Source organism: Ylistrum balloti, unplaced genomic scaffold (genome assembly GCF_031769215.1).
Source record: "Ylistrum balloti isolate Yb309-2 unplaced genomic scaffold, AGI_CSIRO_Ybal_v1 Utg370432, whole genome shotgun sequence".
NCBI lineage: Eukaryota > Metazoa > Mollusca > Bivalvia > Pectinida > Pectinidae > Ylistrum > Ylistrum balloti.
Window position 1 is genome coordinate 340,448 of NW_026782290.1, and position 19,592 is coordinate 360,039.

The window sequence follows — 19,592 nt, forward strand, 5'->3', positions numbered from 1 at the left end:
TCCTACAGTACTTGTATAATCCGTTATTGATTTCGCCAACTATTCCTGTTTTATAGTAAATGCGATACGTACCAAGTGTCCAGTCAGTCCGACAAGAGTAGAAGGTCACGCAAATCGCCTGGACAATAGCTGTCAGCCCAAGGAGGATGAAACTCCAGTTGGTGGCGTAGATAAGGTAAAGCCATCTCCTGTCACTATAGAACACTTCTGTCTCGTACATGACGTCAGAAATAATCCAGCCCACCATTCCTGCGGCTATAATTAGTCGGTATGCCACGTATATCTTCTGGTTTATTGGCCACTGAAAGTATATTTTGAATATCGTATTAATATATAGTGTAGAACTTCTATCACAATATTGGCAAATGTGATTCAGTTCCTACCTTTCCTAGGATAGTCTAGTTATTATATGTTGATGAAGAATATATTAACTAGTAAGCCATTAAAAAGGTAAATATCTTTATTTTATGAGACTCGATTTGTTCGTTATTTTCGAGGTTGTGAGTAAATTGGCCAGGATTAATTGTTTGCATGAAAACTTAAAGACAACCGCTGTCCATGTCAAGAGTTGATGAAACCGCGAAGATTTTAACCATCAAAACTGACACCATATACCTAATATAGCCAGAACCCTCAATGAAGAAGCATCATAAATGAAAATTTCAATAAGGTTCTATGTTAAGGATAGAACAATGTATACGAAGCCGATACAAAGTGTCACCGTGACGGACGAGACATTTCAGCAATACACCACAAATCTAATGAGAATTACCTTGTTGTCATGAAGACAAACAATTAGTAATATCCCATTTCTTAAGTACTGAACTATAGCGTAAGATCTTATCAACTATGTGATAACACATTGTGATCACACTATTCAGTAGCAAGCATCTTTATTTACAATATTGCACCGTTGCCTACGATAGGAAATTGTAACTTGTATAAAATGTAATATTATATTGTGAAACAATGATAATAGATAAAACAGCTTCCGCATTTTATCAAAATTCCTAAATTTTAATTCCATGAAGTTAGACAAAATATAAACAGAATGAAGATTTTCACGAGGAACCTGATATAACAGAAAACAATTAGAAATCAATAAATAGTATGACATAGAAAGAATGGAACCTATAGACGGTACCAATGATATTACATTAGGATGGCAGCTTAGCCATCTAAGATGATTTAAGCAGGCATACACCTTAATGAGGCGTGTCAGCAATAAACAGTACTAGTTACTCGTGAAATTACAACACTACCTTGTCATATATAATATGGGTTCTATCAACATCTGTGATATATCAGGGTGGCACTTTTATGACCTAACTTGACAAAGTCATATATCTACAATATTGGTAGAAAACAAGTTTTGAAATAGAATAGAGAAAACAAACATGACATTGTAGGATCAGTAGAAGTGGATTACAGACATAGTGACAGACAGACAGACAGACAGACAGATAAACAGCATTATATGCAAACGTGTAAAACAGCTTTGATATCAGGCCACAAACATTGCAATGGTTACAAAGATGAATATTCATAAGCAGATGCTTTAGATTAGGACGGTGCCATGAATGAATATTTCATACCAAGGCTTTGCCTAATATTCAAACCTCACCTACACACACTGGATATTTGCATCAAGCGAACATTTCAATCTAGGAAAATGGAATATTGCGTCTTTTTTCACAATGCTCGTTGGCTATAAACTAAATAAGCACAATTCAGTCGTGTGATGAATACCAAAACAGATTTTATCATTCATGATGATTTAGATACATACCTATTTCTATGCCTTGATTTTATAACACATTCATTGAAAATCTCTTGTATTTAGAATGTATTACAACCAGTGTAACTTCACTTATTTTGGCTGGAGTGCAGTGTTTCGGCTTTCCACGAATAGAAATGATATGTACATATTCAAATTTGTATTTCATATTGTGTTGCATAGGTATTGTTGTCGTCATCATCCTGATCATATTACACGTACACAATTTTTAAAAAGTATATTTTTTATTAATTAGTCGAAATATAAGAAGCTAATATTATGAATAATGAGAATTTAAGGAAAATCTAGCGAAAGAGAAATACAGAGTTTTGAAAGATGGAAACTGAATCTCGATGAAAGGTATATAGCAATATGACCCTTGATGAGGTTGATGCTTTTTTGTGACCGATTTTGTCGTTGACATGCATTTATAAGCATAATGACCATCGCATAATATTTTGGTCAGTTATACTTTTTCAGTAACATCTGCTTGAATTTGACCAAATTTGGTTGTTAAGGATTATACATCCTTGCAGCAGTTACGGTTATTTGACTTATGGTCTGTACAGATAATCTAGCCTCTTGGATTCGAACACGCTTTGGAGAATTGATCTTTCATTATTCTTCGAAATGTCAGCGTTTATTATTGCCTTGACATCTGTTCGGTAGACTGGTTTTAAGTGTTGACAACTGTCGAGATTCGTAATTCAAAAATCGCTTTGTGTCAGTTCTTATCCTGCTACAAAGAGTCAATCTTCAATCAAGATTTTGCTGCTATCAATTATCGCATTGAAAGAACAGCCAACAAGTTGATGGGGTAATGTGGACGTGTCTCCAAAGGCAAGACACGTGCTTAACCAAATCTCTAAGCGAAGACAAGGGAAGCATCTGTAATGAAGCAATGGCATTGGTATAATCAATCCCGTTTACATTCCACATAGGCTAACATCACACAGAAGTGTTCCCTATTTATTTTGTATTCAATGACGTGCAATTATCGCCTGTCTTTAATGTGTTGCCCAGACGACCTACAGCTATAATTAGTTGTAAAATTCCGCTTTAACAACTAAAGACATTTGTTGGACAGCTTCAATCGAAATAGTCAATGCTTCAATAGACACGCATGGTGTTCGTATATCATAATATTGGAAGGATTGCATAAAAACCAAATATTAAAACACTAATTTGGGATTTAACTAGGTAGAATCAAATGATAAATTAAACTGTATGATTTTCGCTTTCTTGAACTCGTCAGTGATGTTTGGAGTCTTAAGGGTAAAAGATTGTACAAAAGACAAAAGTGGAAAGCACCTTTCAATTAATCTTTAAGATAGAATACCATAATTAATCAAATTGCATCTTACAAGTGCTCCGTCCTAGTTACAATTCATTCGAATAGTGGCACGGTTCAGAATATACACATGCACGTGCTTTTGGTCTGATATATCAGATATAAGAGATTCATGAAATTTATTTGATTTACCGAATTAAAGAGCTAGTGCATTTTTGACTTTTTATTTGATCACTTTGGATTATCTTCAGTCACCGTCAAGATTTCAAATTTAGGCCCTTAGAAGAACGAAACAGGTGTGTGATGCAATTAATTTCAAGGTTTGGCATCACTGTTTCTTATGTAGTTCGTATATAAAGGTGCTATTCACTAATGTGTCTTTTCCACAATTTTCTAAGGTCCTAAATTTGGAGAGCGAGAATTTGTCAAAATAGATATTAAAATGATACCTATTTTCAGGTCGCAAGATGTAAAAACATCTTTGGGCCACAGTATCTATTTTATAAATCAACTCGTCCATCGACTATATTGGCTCATGCAATTCAGCAGCCGGAGCCAAAACAGGCGCGTGCCGCCAACGCAGCTGATCAATGTCGGGAGTGTAATTTTGTAAGAGCTCTTCAGCTGAATAATTCCTATTATCAAGCAATCAACTATGCGCCGTGATCGATGGTTGGGATTTTGAACAAACGAACCAACACACAGCAAACACAAAACCTGTTTTCAACTTCTCTCAAGCAACACGTAATGCTATGAAAATGAGCTACTTTAGATAACGTGTTATTGTTAATAATCACAAAGTACAATTAAACAAGAAATAGGGAAATGTGTATTCAATGACTTGAAAAAAAAACGTAATCATGTCCAATTTCATGGTGATGGTGTAACGAAACATAATATCACCCTTTATTCTTAAACTGTCACCTGGCCGCAATTATGCTTTCATTTGCGTCCACTATATTTACCCCGTAACATTAGCGGTTTTGGCTACACCCACTGCTGTACTTCCACTGTTGTAACTTAGTAACCATGATGGGAATGAATACAATATGCGTGTTCATATATATATTCATAATTATTCTGGATTTGTTATCTGAGTCAACTAGATGTATATTTCACAATGATTCCTCATTTTATCATAGTTAATAAATAGGGTCTTTTAAGGGAGTTTGTTTATTCTGTCCAATTTGTCATACTCATACCGTACACGCGATTGTAGATTTAGGAAAGCAAATCATAAGATTTAGGTTTTAGAGGTTAAGCTTTCTTTGCACTTATATCAAACCAATACTCTCGATAAATATTACCTAAACATGAAGTTTCAGATATTTCCCTAAAAAATCACATTGGTAGTAATCAATACTGTACTGCTCTCTGTCGTGCTAATTGCCTTATTTCATTTATGAATTATTTCATTGAATTTGTATATGTGTTAAGGCTTTTTGATCTAGAAGTATGAAACATTATTATGATTATGATATTGAATTACGTATCAGCGCATTTTTAGCAGCTTTTGCTAGCTAGTTTATAATTTGATCAGTCTTAATGTCTTTGTTTTTGGTCATTTATTTGTTTTTGTTTATTTCAGCTTCCCTTCAACATTGAATTATTCTTCAAATTTCAACACTAGATGATATCTTATTACTGTTCTTCATTTCTATGGAGATTATAAAGAAAGATATTTCACTTCCACGTTGCTCTGAATTATCGTGTATGAACTCTGAAGTGACACATGTATTAAAATAGAATCCGTGTTGATGAATTGGTTCTGCTGTTATCGTGAAATGGTGCTGAAATAATTCTTTCAATCCATTCACCGTGGTGATTACTTGTCACGTGCTTTTCACTGCAGTCAAAGCAGACGACATTGGATTCCTCAATGACATGACCCGCCGAGGCTTCAGAGAGATGAGGTGTAGTTTGCATGTAACAAATATCCAGATGACGTAAAACGAGTTTATCAAAATTCCGTCTGTTTCAGAGATTTATATATATATATGTCAGAATGCGATGGTTTATTATATATTTGAGTAGTGTTTTCTACTTCTATTATATATAGACATTCTTGCTCACCGCAAAACATCTATTCCCGCTTGATTGAAAGCGAATCTTGAAACAATATTGCAAATTCGTCAGTTAGAAATAAGAAATTTCAAATCCACTTAAACATAAAAAAATGATCAAGGTACAAAATTTGTCACGTTTTCTGCTCAGTTGTTATAATGATATATTTGAACGAAAATGAAGAAAACTGATAATTTAACCCACCAGACAATGCATGAAATGTTTAATTGTGACGATATGCAAATTAACTATACCAAGCTAGTCCAAAGTCTAAACTATGTTTCGGAGTAAGTGACTCTGATCAAGCTAACCAAAACTGTGAAATTAGACCAGATCAAGTCAACAGACAATGGATGACGAAAAATTAAGACAAAAGTTCAGATCAAATCGACAGACAATGGCAGACGTAATATTCTGACAATTGACCAGATCAACAGATAATTGAAAACAAAGCTTTATGCCGATATACCAAACCATATCGACAGATAATTGAAGACGTAAGATTCAGACAATAGACCAATTCAAATCAACATATAATTGAAGGCATAAGATTGAGACAATAGACAAGATCAAAACAACAGACAATGCAAGACGTAAGATTGAGACAAAGGCTAGTTCGAATAAAACGATAATGGAAATTCTGTAGCTTTATAATTAGACGAGATGAACATATGTATTCTTTTGTTTTCCAACAGTACCAAGTCTCGTAAAAGTTTCTGTGTTCGAGTTCTCGAATTTGGAAGTAGTGCTGGAAAGAAAACACTTCACGTACTCATGTCAAGTCTTAGGATATACATATCTGTTTCTTACTATTAAGAAACATTCTCTGTTACATGGTTCTTAATACAACGACTGTATAATGAGACACTGAGTGCCGACTTAACGTCTATGTACTTTTCGTATTAAAGAGAGCATAGTAATACATGATAAAAACTACACTTTTAAGGTAGAATGACTATATTGGTAGTCTTCCACCACACAGAGTGGTGTGAATGAAGCTTGTAGTGTCGTTGATTGAATTATTTGGAATGAAGATTTAATCAAACATTTCTGTATTGTACAGATATATATACGTGTCATGAAGCTCGTGGAAGTACAGCACATGTCACCATTTTACATATATTACTGGAATTGGGGAAGTAGTATTGATCGTAACCTAACTGCCCTCTTCACGACGTTTAACTTCTGTGGTAGGCGATAACCTATTAGCAATGAATATAGATTATATTGAAACGAGAATAGAGTTGGGGTAAAACTGATAAATACGAACACAATCTGAGTAATCAAAGCCTCCCAGTCAGATAACATATATCATCTGCATATATAGTGAAAAAAAGATAAATATATCTTTTTTTTGTTCAACGAGAGACTATTTTTACCAATTTGATTCGATAAAGAACAGCGAAAAGAAGCCGTTTTTAAGTTTTGTCTGCTTTTAAAATAGTTTTTTCCATTACATGTTACTTTCAAGACAACAAAGAAAAATACCAAATGTCCATAGAATTTCTATTCAGTATCAGAATCTCTGAGGGAAAATATGAACTAAAGAAAGATTTAATCAGGAAGAAGCATAAAAAGTACCAGGAGAATAAGACCATGTGTTCCAAAAGAGTAGGTGTCGTCTGCTTAATCCACGCCACCTCTGTACAAATTGGTCAATCCAAGTACGTAATATCACGTTTCAAAATGAAAACAATGTAAACAACAACTGAACCACCAAGAATACAAACGAGCATCAAACACGTCCAATTTTGTTTCTCACCAGTAAATAGAATATTTCTAATGATGTACGTAATTATTATCATAAACATTTCCCTATAATAATCATTAATATCGTTTCAACAATTTATCTGTCAGACATCTTCCGCAGAAATCGTGATAATTGGAATATGTCCTTGAACATTTGAATTAATCACGATATGCAAACAACATAGGCTGGGGAAATATCTTTCGTAACAAAAAATCAAATTAGATAAGAACACTTTTTTGGAATAAATAATTGAACAAAACACACACATACATACACACCCACACACACGCCATCCACCCCTTCTTCCCTCTTTTATAAGAACAATACTTTTGCTATTCATTTATGTTGCCCCGCTTAGGGAAAGAGAGAGAGAGAGAGAGAGAGAGAGAGAGAGAGAGAGAGAGAGAGAGAGAGAGAGAGAGAGAGAGAGAGAGAGAGAGAGAGAGAGAGAGAGAGAGAGAGAGAGAGAGAGAGAGAGAGAGAGAGAGAGAGAGAGAGAGAGAGAGAGAGAGAGAGAGAGAGAGAGAGAGAGAGAGAGAGAGAGAGAGAGAGAGAGAGAGAGAGAGAGAGAGAGGGGGAGAGAGAGAGAGAGAGAGACAGAGACAGAGACAGAGAGAGACAGAGACAGAGACAGACAGAGAGACAGAGAGACAGAGAGACAGAGAGAGAGAGATTTCGAATATATTAATATATCAATGCATTTTTAAACAGATTTCTTTCATTGCAAAAAAGAATCCAGGATTGTCCAAAATTTAAGTTTCCACGGCATGTTTCTCGATTCGTAAAGTAACATATGATTTCAATTATTGTTTATGAGCTCAAAGTTTTCATAGTAATTAGAATACCGATGATTATTTTACAAAGTTAAGAGGACTACGTATCAACAACTGCAACTAAAATGACAACAAAGTAAAGCTGGTGAATGGTAATCGATCAGGTTAATAAAATTAATTCAGGAAACATCATTCTGAACAATGTTTAGTCACACCTTAGGTATGCATGTCACAGTTGTCACTATTCTGATTTCCCTTTATCATATCGTATGTGTACAGATTCTCTCCAATGTGTTTACTTACAGCTGTTGTTACACCACGTAACAGCTATGTATGTTGCGGTGCATTGAGCACATGAAGGTGAGAAATCTGTAAATACATAACTCGATAACTAGAAACCAGTTTAAGGTTATTTTCAGATTCGTTATTCTTTGCAAACTATAGACGACAAATATTACACATTAAAACCTGGGAAATTATCCTCCATTTTTATGCCCAACATTTTATTTTTACATTTTTGTTTTACATCGTATTCCCAGCAATCTTTCATACTTTACGTCTATGATGGAACTAGTCTCTGTAAGTTATAAATAATAATAAAAAAACAAACAAAACAAAAACAACAGAAAATACCGTATAAACAGTATCACAATGTTAAATCCAATTCAATAAAGCTAGGGAAAATAGGAGGACCACAAACCATTAACAAACACCAAATTTAAGAAAATATCTTTTACAAAATGAAGTCTCTCTCCCATGCTTAAAGCAACAGATCCAAGTACTCTATTTTATAACATTCGCCACGAAAATCAATGAACAAGGAGGGCAATCATTTAAAAGATAGAATCCAAGAACAGGTATTTTTTATGATGCCTGTAAGAACTTCGTTGTCACAACCTTTCAGCTGTTTCACTTTGTTGGTATGAATAATGAAAGACTGACTACGTACATTTGTTGCCTTGGCGAGATTCCATCGAGAATTCCGCCCACACCGTATGACAAAAAACAATTTAGTGATGTCTACAGGTCACGAACTATTGACAAAGACATTTGTTGGGGTACAAGTTCGCGTACAAGTTTGTTTTGACGGAAAAGCTTGCTTAATAATGCATGGTTCACTGAAGAGAAACGGTAACAGATGGTGTACTAGAGAAATTGTATTTGCCATTCATATCTTCATTAGTTGTGTAAAAATGTGATTGTCACAAAGATAGTAATCGGAAGGAGTCAACAAGCCAGCAACTATACGATATCTTGCTACCAAGGTCATTTTAGAGAAATCCAGCTCTTCTGCGACTAACCATAGATATGTTAAACTAAATATTTTTCAAAACCTGTGTGACGCTACAATTCAAATGGCCTTGGTTGCGAGATAATAATGATGTTTTATTCAATTTACAAGCGGATTTTGAATTATGCCGTTTATTTAAATAAAACGTGCACGAAAATTGCTTTGTCGTGCCAGCAAGTCAATATTTTGAGTTGTTTAGAAAATTTCAACAAAATTGGCATCTGTAGCTACGATAAGAAAAGCAGTTCGATTTTTAAGCATATTTCGTTTCAATCATTTTGAGGAGAATTTTCGTTTGAATCATCCAAAGTGACATATGATACTAGTATATGAATACTGAGTCTTCCATTAGTTGACGCCTGATGTCAGATGCCAGGCAGACCAACAGGTGGATAATGGACTGTGTCGTTAGTGTTTTAGTTATAAAATGTCTTCAAAATTTCCATAGCTATAAATACCATACAACGGAAGTAATGTAGTGGTGAAATTGACGTCTGGCGCCGATAAGAATCTGTCTTATGAACTCAAGTAATATACAAGAGAGATCATTTCAGAGTCTACATTCCAAGATTCATTAAAATAATGTGTTTACTATAGCTATATGACAAAATACAAAACGACAACATGCAAACAAGAAGTAATGCATAGCAATATTTCTCGAACTTGGTCTAATGACAATGATTCATATAGAACAGAGGTGATTCCCATAACAATAAGAAAAACATCCAACGTATGTGGTTACTGCTTGAATATCTGATGTCAGATTCTAAACACCTTGTCAAACGGCAAAGAAAGGTACAACATGCCCTGATTCTATAAACGCCTGAGACCCAAACGTTGCCAAAGAGCTGATGAAGAAGATGTATTAAAATATCTTCAGTACAAATTGATCCCCGCTAGTTGGTGTAACAATGACAATTTTGTAATTCAGAAACGTTGGACACACGATAGTCTAGTGACGTCTACCAGGCTGTTATTTAAGAAATCCCCATTGTTCAAACAAAGATTCTTAAAATCAATACATCTCTGTAGGTCTAAGAGCAAAACAATACACTAGACGGTGTACGATTTGTGGTGACTTATGCTAGACTTGTGGCTATAAAGCTTATTCTGTTTCCCCTTAAACAAGGAAAGCAAATAAAATTTATCTGATGATACCTCTGTGGTTTGGAAAATACCCATTATGTTGCCTTAATCTGAATTTCCTCGCGTGAAACAAGGTCTATATGATTATCCAGTTTAAGAATACCACGTGGCTAGTCTACCTTCGTTCATCATCTATTACTGTATAAAATTTGAGAGTCGTTACTTGTGAATCGATGTTAGAATATGATAATATCAATTTATTATACTCTACAGCAAATGAAATTTCTTCAGTAGTTCGAAGTTTTGCCAAATACTTGAAGCAAACATATTACGAAAGTAATTAAACAAAACTGGGATTTCGATATCTAGTATCGAAGATTGTTTTCTTGGCAGTTTCATCATAACATTGAAAATAACGAAAGTTAGAACCCATCATTATTTAGCTTTACTCTACTTAACGGTGCTTTTCGCTTATATGCCTTTTGTACAATCTTTAAAGCATTCGAACGTAGAGAGCTTCAAATCAATAAACATATGTAATTGTAATAGTAAGTAAAATAATGCTTTACGATATATTTGCAATATTTTACCAACGTTTTGTTTTCTAACGGTAAGTGTTATTGTAGCGTACGATACATTACTTCTGAGATGACTAAGCCTATTATGATAGGTAATCTCTTCACTTCCGTTACTACATTATCGACGTTGTAGGTCGATTATAAGTAAAAGGTACTTATGGGGTATTCAGGTTAGCATTAAAACATTCATTTGTCTCAGTCAGTTAAGAGTTATGTAATTTCCTTTTTTAATCATAAACCCCAAACTCAGGGTCAAACCCACAAGCAAAATAGATTCATTTCATTGCAAACTTTCTTATGACAGTCAAGTTGACCCTATTTACGTTTACAGATCACTATTTGAATAAATGAAAGTATCAAGTTAAAGATTTCAATTCAAGATGAAATTCAGCTGTACCGTTTTAGAATGGTATTGATAAAATATCAACATGTTAATTAAACGATAGTTCTGACTAAAACGTGATGAAAAGGGGAAAGGGAAAAATAGATATCAGACCAGGTGTTACATTCCAATCTCATTTCATTGTCAAAAATATAATAATGTCACTTTCTAAAATTAGTAGCATACGTAGTGACATTAGATGCAGCATATCCCAAAATGAAAATAAGATGCTGAGGGTGGTGCAAGACTTGCCAATCGCCTTCGTTAATCTGCATTCCTAGAAAATTTATGTAATGTCCATCGGCCAGCAATCAAAATCTGTTTTGAAATATTGATACGTTCACAAAGTTTTAAATGTTTAAACCATAGGTAGGAGCAGTTAGATGGAGATAATGAAGTGAAAATGAATTGATATGTCAATGAATTACTGTTAACTTGTTTATGGTGGTTTTCGATATATATAAACAAGATAATATGTCAATCAGCTGTTCTTTATTGTTAATTATTTATGTCCAATTTACAGCCAGGGTCATTTAAGAACATGCCATGTTTGGGTGGTGGAGGAAAGCAGGAGTTCCTGGAGAAAAACCATCGACATACGGCCAGAACCTGGCGGCTGTCCCATGTAGTGTAGGCCTTGAACTCGCAACCTAGAGGTGGAGGGTTATACTGATAAAGACGGTCAGAGGCCTAAACCACTTGGCAACCGTGGACCCACGTGAACAGTATGGGGAACTTTATCTATAAAATCATCATTTGAATAAGTATCATGGTTTAAATAGAGTAAGATCTATCATTATAGATATAATCTTGTAAATGCCGGGTTTAGTATATAAAGAATACATGGTCAGTGTCTTAAAAATAAGCCGTATTTTGGCTCGGGACAGAAAGATCAACGTGGCTAGCCAGATGCTCGCCCCTTTTGTCTTTCTTCACCCTCGCCAAAATATATTTGTATATACAGCTTATGTTTTAAGATGCTGACCATGTATTCTATTTATCCTGCAACATTGATTGAAAATCAGACAAACAAAACTTCAGCAGTGTTGAAGCACAATCTTTGTTTACCTGTCGTTCATGTTATGCTGAATTTTGCCTAATGACGTACGTCGACATAATTGCTCCGCGCTGAAAAGAAGTTTCAAACTTCAACGGATATGACAGCGATATTATGAATTTTCGTTAATAACCTTATTCGTTTCAACATATAGAATAAGTTATTTCAACAGTTATTTATATCATTGAATGCAATTTTAAAGTAAATTCAGAAAGTAATTCTGCCGAATTATCACACGTGCTAAAATAAGCTGTTTTCCGTCACTACCGAATACAGCAAAACTATATGTGGCAGGTGTATTCCAACAATGGCAGCGCCATAATGGTTGATATTAGATCTGAGAATAAAGGTGTACAGTTTGTAACTAGATGAATCTACAGGGACACGAATGGTCGTATATCATGATTTACAAAACGAAAAATACCTATCGTCCAAATTACATATATATTTATCTATAACTTTAAAATATAGGACTACACGTGTCCTTGTGGTAAATAAGTAGATGTTACAAATTAAGGTAGATATCAAGAGTGTCTATACATTATACAAATGAATTAAACATAGACATTAATGACAGGTGATACAAAAGCAATGTTTAGATATTCATTTCCTTCGTTTCTGCTGTTTCAGCAATATGGGATATTTATCATGATTTGAGTAATACAGTGGATCTTCTTTTTTAATGCAGTTATTGATTGTGTCACCGGTCGGTAAGTATCCCATAGCTCTGACGAACCTTTTAGTGTATCAGTCTATATGCCAACTGTAAGGCATTATAAAACCGCTTCTATAATTGGCGTAACCTTTAAGGACATACGCTTTTTTACTGCATCTCCTTCCCAAAAGAGTTCCACATTTTCTTGTAAATGTTAGTAAGATCGGAATTAGGGAAGGCTTGATGTTAGTAAGACTGCTAGTTTTGAGACACTTGAGGTCAGAACAAAAATACACGGATTTATCTTTCCTTTGTCCCTGGAATCTCTCAAAAGAATAAATTGTAATAAATAATATGTACTTGACGCTGTTCTTAAACTGTCTGATATATGGCTGGTGTACATGTGAATTTTGAGTTTTGGTATGGATGTCAAGGTCATCTTGTGATAGTATAAGTAGGCTGAACTATATCCTTAATTATGCGGCGTTACGGCGTTAAATCGACACGATTAATTGTGACAGTATATGCAGAGAAGATACGTCGAAACAGTATATTCACAGACGATTCATTGTAACGACTGAAACAACTCATAGTCACTCTATACAGAGACGATTCATTGTAACCTTATATACGGAGACGACTCATTGTGACAATGTATACAGAGGCGATTCATTGAGACGTATATACAGAGACGACTCATTTCTACAGTATTTACAGTAACGTTTCAGTGTGACAATTTATACAGAGACGTTTCATTGTGACAGTATTCACAGAGACGATTCTCTTATGACAGTATACACAGAGACGATTCGCGTATGACAGTTTACACAGAGACGATTCATTGTGACGTATATACAGAGACGATTCACTGATGACAGTATATATAGAGACGATTCGCGTATGACAGTATATATAGAGATAATTCACTTATGACGGTATATATAGATACGATTCATTGTGACATTAAATACAGAGACGATTCATTATGAACGTGTATAAATGCTGAACTCCAAATATATTTCTAACAATAAAGAAAGATGTCAAGACGTTTTATTGACAGAATGATAAAGCATTCTTATACTGGTGCTTAAGAAGTTTCACTACATAATAACAACAGATCACGGTTTTGTGATATAAGAATTATACAGGGAACATAACTTCCTCCTCCTTGATAGATAGCACCTACAGCCTGCTATGTAAGACCTGCGCTGTATCAGGAATGGTAAGTGCTAAATCTGCCTTCAAGTGAATTTTATGTAGAGAAAACGTCTCTGATATGATTCCTATGGGACTTTCCACACAAAACATCAGCTTGAAATACCGACATCTTTCCAGGCATTTCGTTTGTAGTAGGCAGTAAGGGCGAATTACAGAGACTCCAGACGCGTCAGGGGATACGTTTGATTTACCAGATGAACGTAAACCCAGCTTTTCATGTCATAAAAAAATCTTCCTCTTTATGAATAAAAGTAAATTCTGTCATAACTATTGAACAGTATTTTGAAGAAATTTCTCTTTATAAAAATTATTTTAAAGTATTCTTGATGTTGTTCTTGTTTTCCATTACGCAAATGTTTGACTTTGAATTATTGAAGAAAATGTCGAAGTAGTAAAAGAATTATATTGTTTCTGATACAAGCGGTTAACCAATATGAACAAAAAAACTATTAACATGATTCATTCATACTTTCATCACTGAACAAAAACCCATCAGGGCGAAAGTTTTGATGACGAGGAGTTATGATATTACAAGTGACTGTGACTGAAAAGGAAACAAAATGGACAAAGATGATGACGTTATAAAGATGAACCAATTACAGATGATATTGATTGTACCTTCATTGTCATTTTTGTTTGTCTAGTTCATACAGAAATGGGCGATCAACCATGAGTTTCCATTTATATAAAACAACAAAAAATATCAACATATGAAAAGAATCGTAATCCTAACAACTATTATAGCAAAATATGAACAAAAGAAAACTTTACATGGATATTCATGGAAAATGTACAAGAATAGGACCAGGTGTTCCAGAAGAGGAAGCGTCTTCAACTTCATCAAAAACTTCAGCAGTAGGTATGAGATTATGAAAATAATATACAATGGCAGTTACGCTTACCTCCCATAATCTGTACCTATAAGAACCAAGAAGGAGCGAAGCTTCCAGAAAATGCTTAATATAATTTTCTATATATTGCACCTAAACCGACTTTAAATAACTTCAATTATGTCTAAGTGATTTACGGTATTTCTATAATCGAATTTTATCGCTTTCTTAGTAGGGTTAAATGGCTTAAGCACATTTGATGATGGAAAACCCTTAGTGACACGCTAACTAGATAACATAACTGCGCGTTATATGCTCCCGGGCAGTCACACTGTGTGATTGAACCCACACTTGCAGGGATGATGTTATTTTAAGCATCCATATTTATGTGCAGATAAATTGATATGATTTCTTTGAATAATAGTTCTATGGAATGAGCAGAATATCTAACAATTAGATAATGACTTTTTACAAACACCTTCAGAGAAGCGTAATTTTCCATAAATTATATACACGTAACATTAACACCGGCATCTATATTTAAAATTTAACCATTAGTTATTGTCATGTAATGTAGTGAAAATCGGGAAATTACTTCCAAAAAGTGCTTCTTTTCCTTTGATGAAAACATCCCTTTCATTACTGTTACGTGATGTCATTTCCGATTTGTTCGGTAAGATTGATATCAACCTTTTACATTTTTTCTATTATCTTTTTGGAATAACACAGGACCCAATTTATCTGCAATCAGCCATGTGGTAGAAGACACAACCAGATATCGAATTCCAACACGGCAGTTTATCGATCTCAACAACAAGGCTTTGAGGTTTGAGGTATCGTGAAATCGTGTCAAATACTCGCTGCAGTTAAATATTCCAGAGTTTACTCGACTTGACGGTCACATTACAAATTATTCAATTACAAAAAAGGAATGTTACATCTTCTTGTTATTGTTTCAAGAAGATTCTTATTGTATCCATTAAGGCGACAAAAAATAATGACAAATGATAAGAAAACAAAACAGAAAATATAAGGAATTAACAGGACCTGGTTTAGTCACGTGATCAGTTATATTACATTACACAATTCTTCCTTCCTCGTATTAAGAGAAATCGAGTGTAATCCGTGTTGTCGTTAGCGGCGTCTGGTCTAGACTTGTTCTATTTATCCACTAGTGTCCTTTACTAAGGTAAATGATATTGATCTGTAACCGACATCAAATGGTGAAGGCACGTCAATCAATTAACTTTGGAATCTTAGAGCATTTAGTGATGCTTTTTTGTGACTTTTTGTCTTTCCTATTCAAAGAATGTCGATAAAATTTTGAAATACCAGACTCCAAATTCACGCCCGCGTCCTGTCTCACGTCAGTATAAACTGAAATGTTATTGTGTATGGTATTTCTTTCTCTCGAAATATTTAGCTTTGAAAAACATAGAAAAAACAAACTGTAATTTAATGATAACGAATTCCATTGTCTTTAACCACAACAGCTCATAAGATTTGATTAAAAATGAATCTTCTGTATATGTTTGTATCTGTTGCGCATTGTACCAGCTGTCATATTATATATCAACCTGCCAGCAATTCCCCATATACATGCTGTTTATCATAATGTACCGCGCTGCTTTGCTTTCTCGCCCGCATTCAATTTTTTCACTATTAAAAAAAACTTACATATGAATAATTTATTACATCGTGGGAGAAATTCTATATATTGTATAACAATTGATTTCTATGATAAAACAATTCCTTATTAAAATATGTCCTTCACTGTACGCAAAAGGATGAAGCAATATAAACATGAACGAGGAAGGTTTTTAACCTAACCCGAAAAACAAGATATATATGTGTTAATAGTGAAAATTAATGGCCACATAAAAGAGAAGATTTGATAGAAAGAGATAGTAGGTGTATATATAAGGTAAACAAGACACGGAAGGAATACAGATGAGGCAGTTTATAAACAGGATTAGAAAATTGTGAAAAGGATGAACAAGAGAAATCAGGTTCCAGTGATAACACATATTGATAGACAAGACAAGATGGCTTATAAACACAATAGTTTATGAATTAAGAAATAAAAAGGCATTTGTTTGGTATGTAACAGGCCCACGTTTTAGGCTTTGAGTGTGTAATAAACAGCATAGTTCATACATCAGTACACGCTGTGTTCATCTATGTTGTTATTATTAGAACAGATGAAGACAGTCAATTGTTCAAAGCAAATGAATTATATCTCATACTGATTTAAAAATAGATATAATTCAGCTCATCCCATGATATCATAATGATGCCAGTAGGAAAGAATGAAGACACAGGGAAAACATGATATAATAGATTATATACATCCTATAAAACTTAATGTTCTATGTTTGTAGTGTAACCTACAGTATACTATGATACAACTTATTTCACTCAGTCAGTGCAGAAACTACTGATTACATATATATACACAATACACACGTGATTGAAAAAATCCATTATGTACAGGTTTAACACAGCTGGAGAGAATTCAGAACACAGTGTGTATATATTGATTACACGACAACCTGTCTACCACATCGACCTGGCCTCTAGGGCTCCATCCTTGTTACTAAATGGCATGTCATCAACAGACATATAAGATTTCAGTACTGAACTAAACAGCTTTAATGCATTGAAATGCGTAACTGGTATGAAATTCCTATGCTGTAAACAAGCGCTGTTCAACGCTACCTACTTACCATAAACTGCATAATATGCTTAGCTCAAATAAGCTACAAGATCGAACGACATCAATTTACTGTTTCCCAATCCTAACAATACGATTACGTTCATCTTCTACAAAATCACTCAAACATCACAAACTATGCCATCAACTTAGGATTTCAATTACAGTATCTCACACAACCTGTCTTCAAATACAATAAACTGCCACTGCTAATAAAGGATTCCAGCACTATAAAGAACATCACACGCCTTTATAACTAACACTCCATTAGACTGGCATCGACAATTAGGATCAATTATACAAAATACTCAAGACTGTGTTTAAAGAACGTTGTGGTGTATGGAGACATTTTGTAGGAACCAAAGGACCAAAATATCCGATGAAATTAAAATTCTGAAAAGTGTCAATCAATATCAAAATCCAAAAGTATACACTATATCATGTATAGAAATATTAGAATATTTGCAGCATTCTGCAGCATTCATACACAGCATCCTGTACAAAACGCGTACTATAAACAGCTGTACTCCGCCATATACACATTACTTTACGCCCTCGTTATAGACTTTCAGATTGCTGGTGCAATTTGTTGAACGGCCATGCTCTTTCTCTGCCTAAACGTTATTTGTTATAAAATAGCAGGATAATGACACGCGTTGTTCGTTTGACACATAACCACGTTTTTGACATTTCTATGTAAATAATTGTGACTAGCGCTATATGTCGATATTGTCACCAAAACTAAAACACTCATTCAGGATGACTGCTCTGGATTGGGAAAAAGACAACAACGGAAGAAGCGATGGTGGGGAGAATATCAAATGTACATGATGGAACTTACCTGGGGTTTAACGAAGTCCGAGGGGTTGTCATGATTCAGGCCGAGACTCTCAGGTCTGAACTCCTGAACTAGACTTTCCGCACACGACTCCATTTTGGTTCTCTTATGTGACGCTCTCTCCTGTTCTACAGTTCGTCAACGAGAACGAATAAATCCGTTTACTTCAATCTCTCCATCTTGATTCCACAGCAGGCATATCCTAGAACTTCCAGATTGGTGAAGCTGTGGTCCTAGATGATGATGCTACGGGGGCCTTCCCGGCGCTGGATCACCGAGTAGTGCACAGAAGGACAGAGCTCCACACAAACAACCAAATCGATAGACTTGCGGTGTGTGTCGTCTCTCTTCCCGTATGAATGATTCAACCATACACAGAGAGGCAGCTGGCATATATAAATTTTAAGTGTAAATCATGGGTTGACAATATCTACTCAAAACATACTTATTCAATTCACGTGTATATTATTTGTAGATTTTGTTCTTTTTTAATGATCAATATTATGAGAGAAGGTTTCAATTCAAAGGTTGTTTATTGACTTACTTTGGCTGCAGTAGACGTTTGTATTAACAAGGTACTTCTGTTGATGATTTCACTGTTGTGTTCCGGTCCAATTATATTACTTCGTGAAGGTTTTTCATGACATCCTAGTAAGGTGGTTCCATATACACTACATGGGAAAGTTTTATGGTCGCCATAGTGACATCATGGAGAGATATTTTATTGTTTTGTGTGATATGAAGCTGGACGTGTTTGATGCTCGTTAATTTGCCTGTTGGTTCCGTTGTTTTAGACCTTCTTCTCATTTGATAACGTGAAATTACTTACTTAAATTGACTAAGGTTTACATGGCGGTGTCGTCGAAGTAGCAGACGCTTACTCTTTTGGAACGTTTCATAAGTCTCCGTGTAAACCTTTCGTTTGTTCATATTTTGGTCTAGTTTTGTGGGATTTTAGTTTGGATTATGATTATGTTGACATGTTGGTATTTCATTGATGTTTGTTTGTCATACACATACGATTTAAAATTTACACAGATATTCAGAAAAGAACATTTCTGTCATGATTCTATTTGATTGGACTGCTGTCGCGTACACAACTTAACATCTTCATTAAACTGTCTCCGCATGAGCTGCAAACAGTAGCTAAATAAAAACAGTGGTTGAAATTAAAGAGTTGTTAAAGTTAAACATTGTTTAAAGTCAAAGAGTTGTTTAAGTTGAACGGTGGTTAAAATTAATGAGTTGTTAAAGTTAAACATTGGTTAAAATTTAAAAGTGGTTAGCGA

The 19,592-nt window shown here is 34.6% G+C and overlaps 1 protein-coding gene across 2 annotated transcripts in view; it reads right to left on the minus strand.

Annotated features, from left to right (window-relative positions):
• The window catches only part of LOC132554707 (protein rolling stone-like), a 28,953-nt gene extending 10,397 nt beyond the window's left edge, over positions 1 to 18,556 (minus strand). For both annotated transcript variants that reach the window (XM_060219019.1, XM_060219018.1), the window contains exons 1-2: positions 18,307 to 18,556; positions 73 to 301 (exon numbers count right to left, since the gene is read on the minus strand). In XM_060219019.1, the coding sequence (XP_060075002.1) occupies positions 73 to 301; positions 18,307 to 18,399 (322 nt within the window). In that variant the 5' untranslated portion in view covers positions 18,400 to 18,556. The remainder of the gene's footprint in view (positions 1 to 72; positions 302 to 18,306) is intronic.
• Positions 18,557 to 19,592: the final 1,036 nt, after the last annotated feature.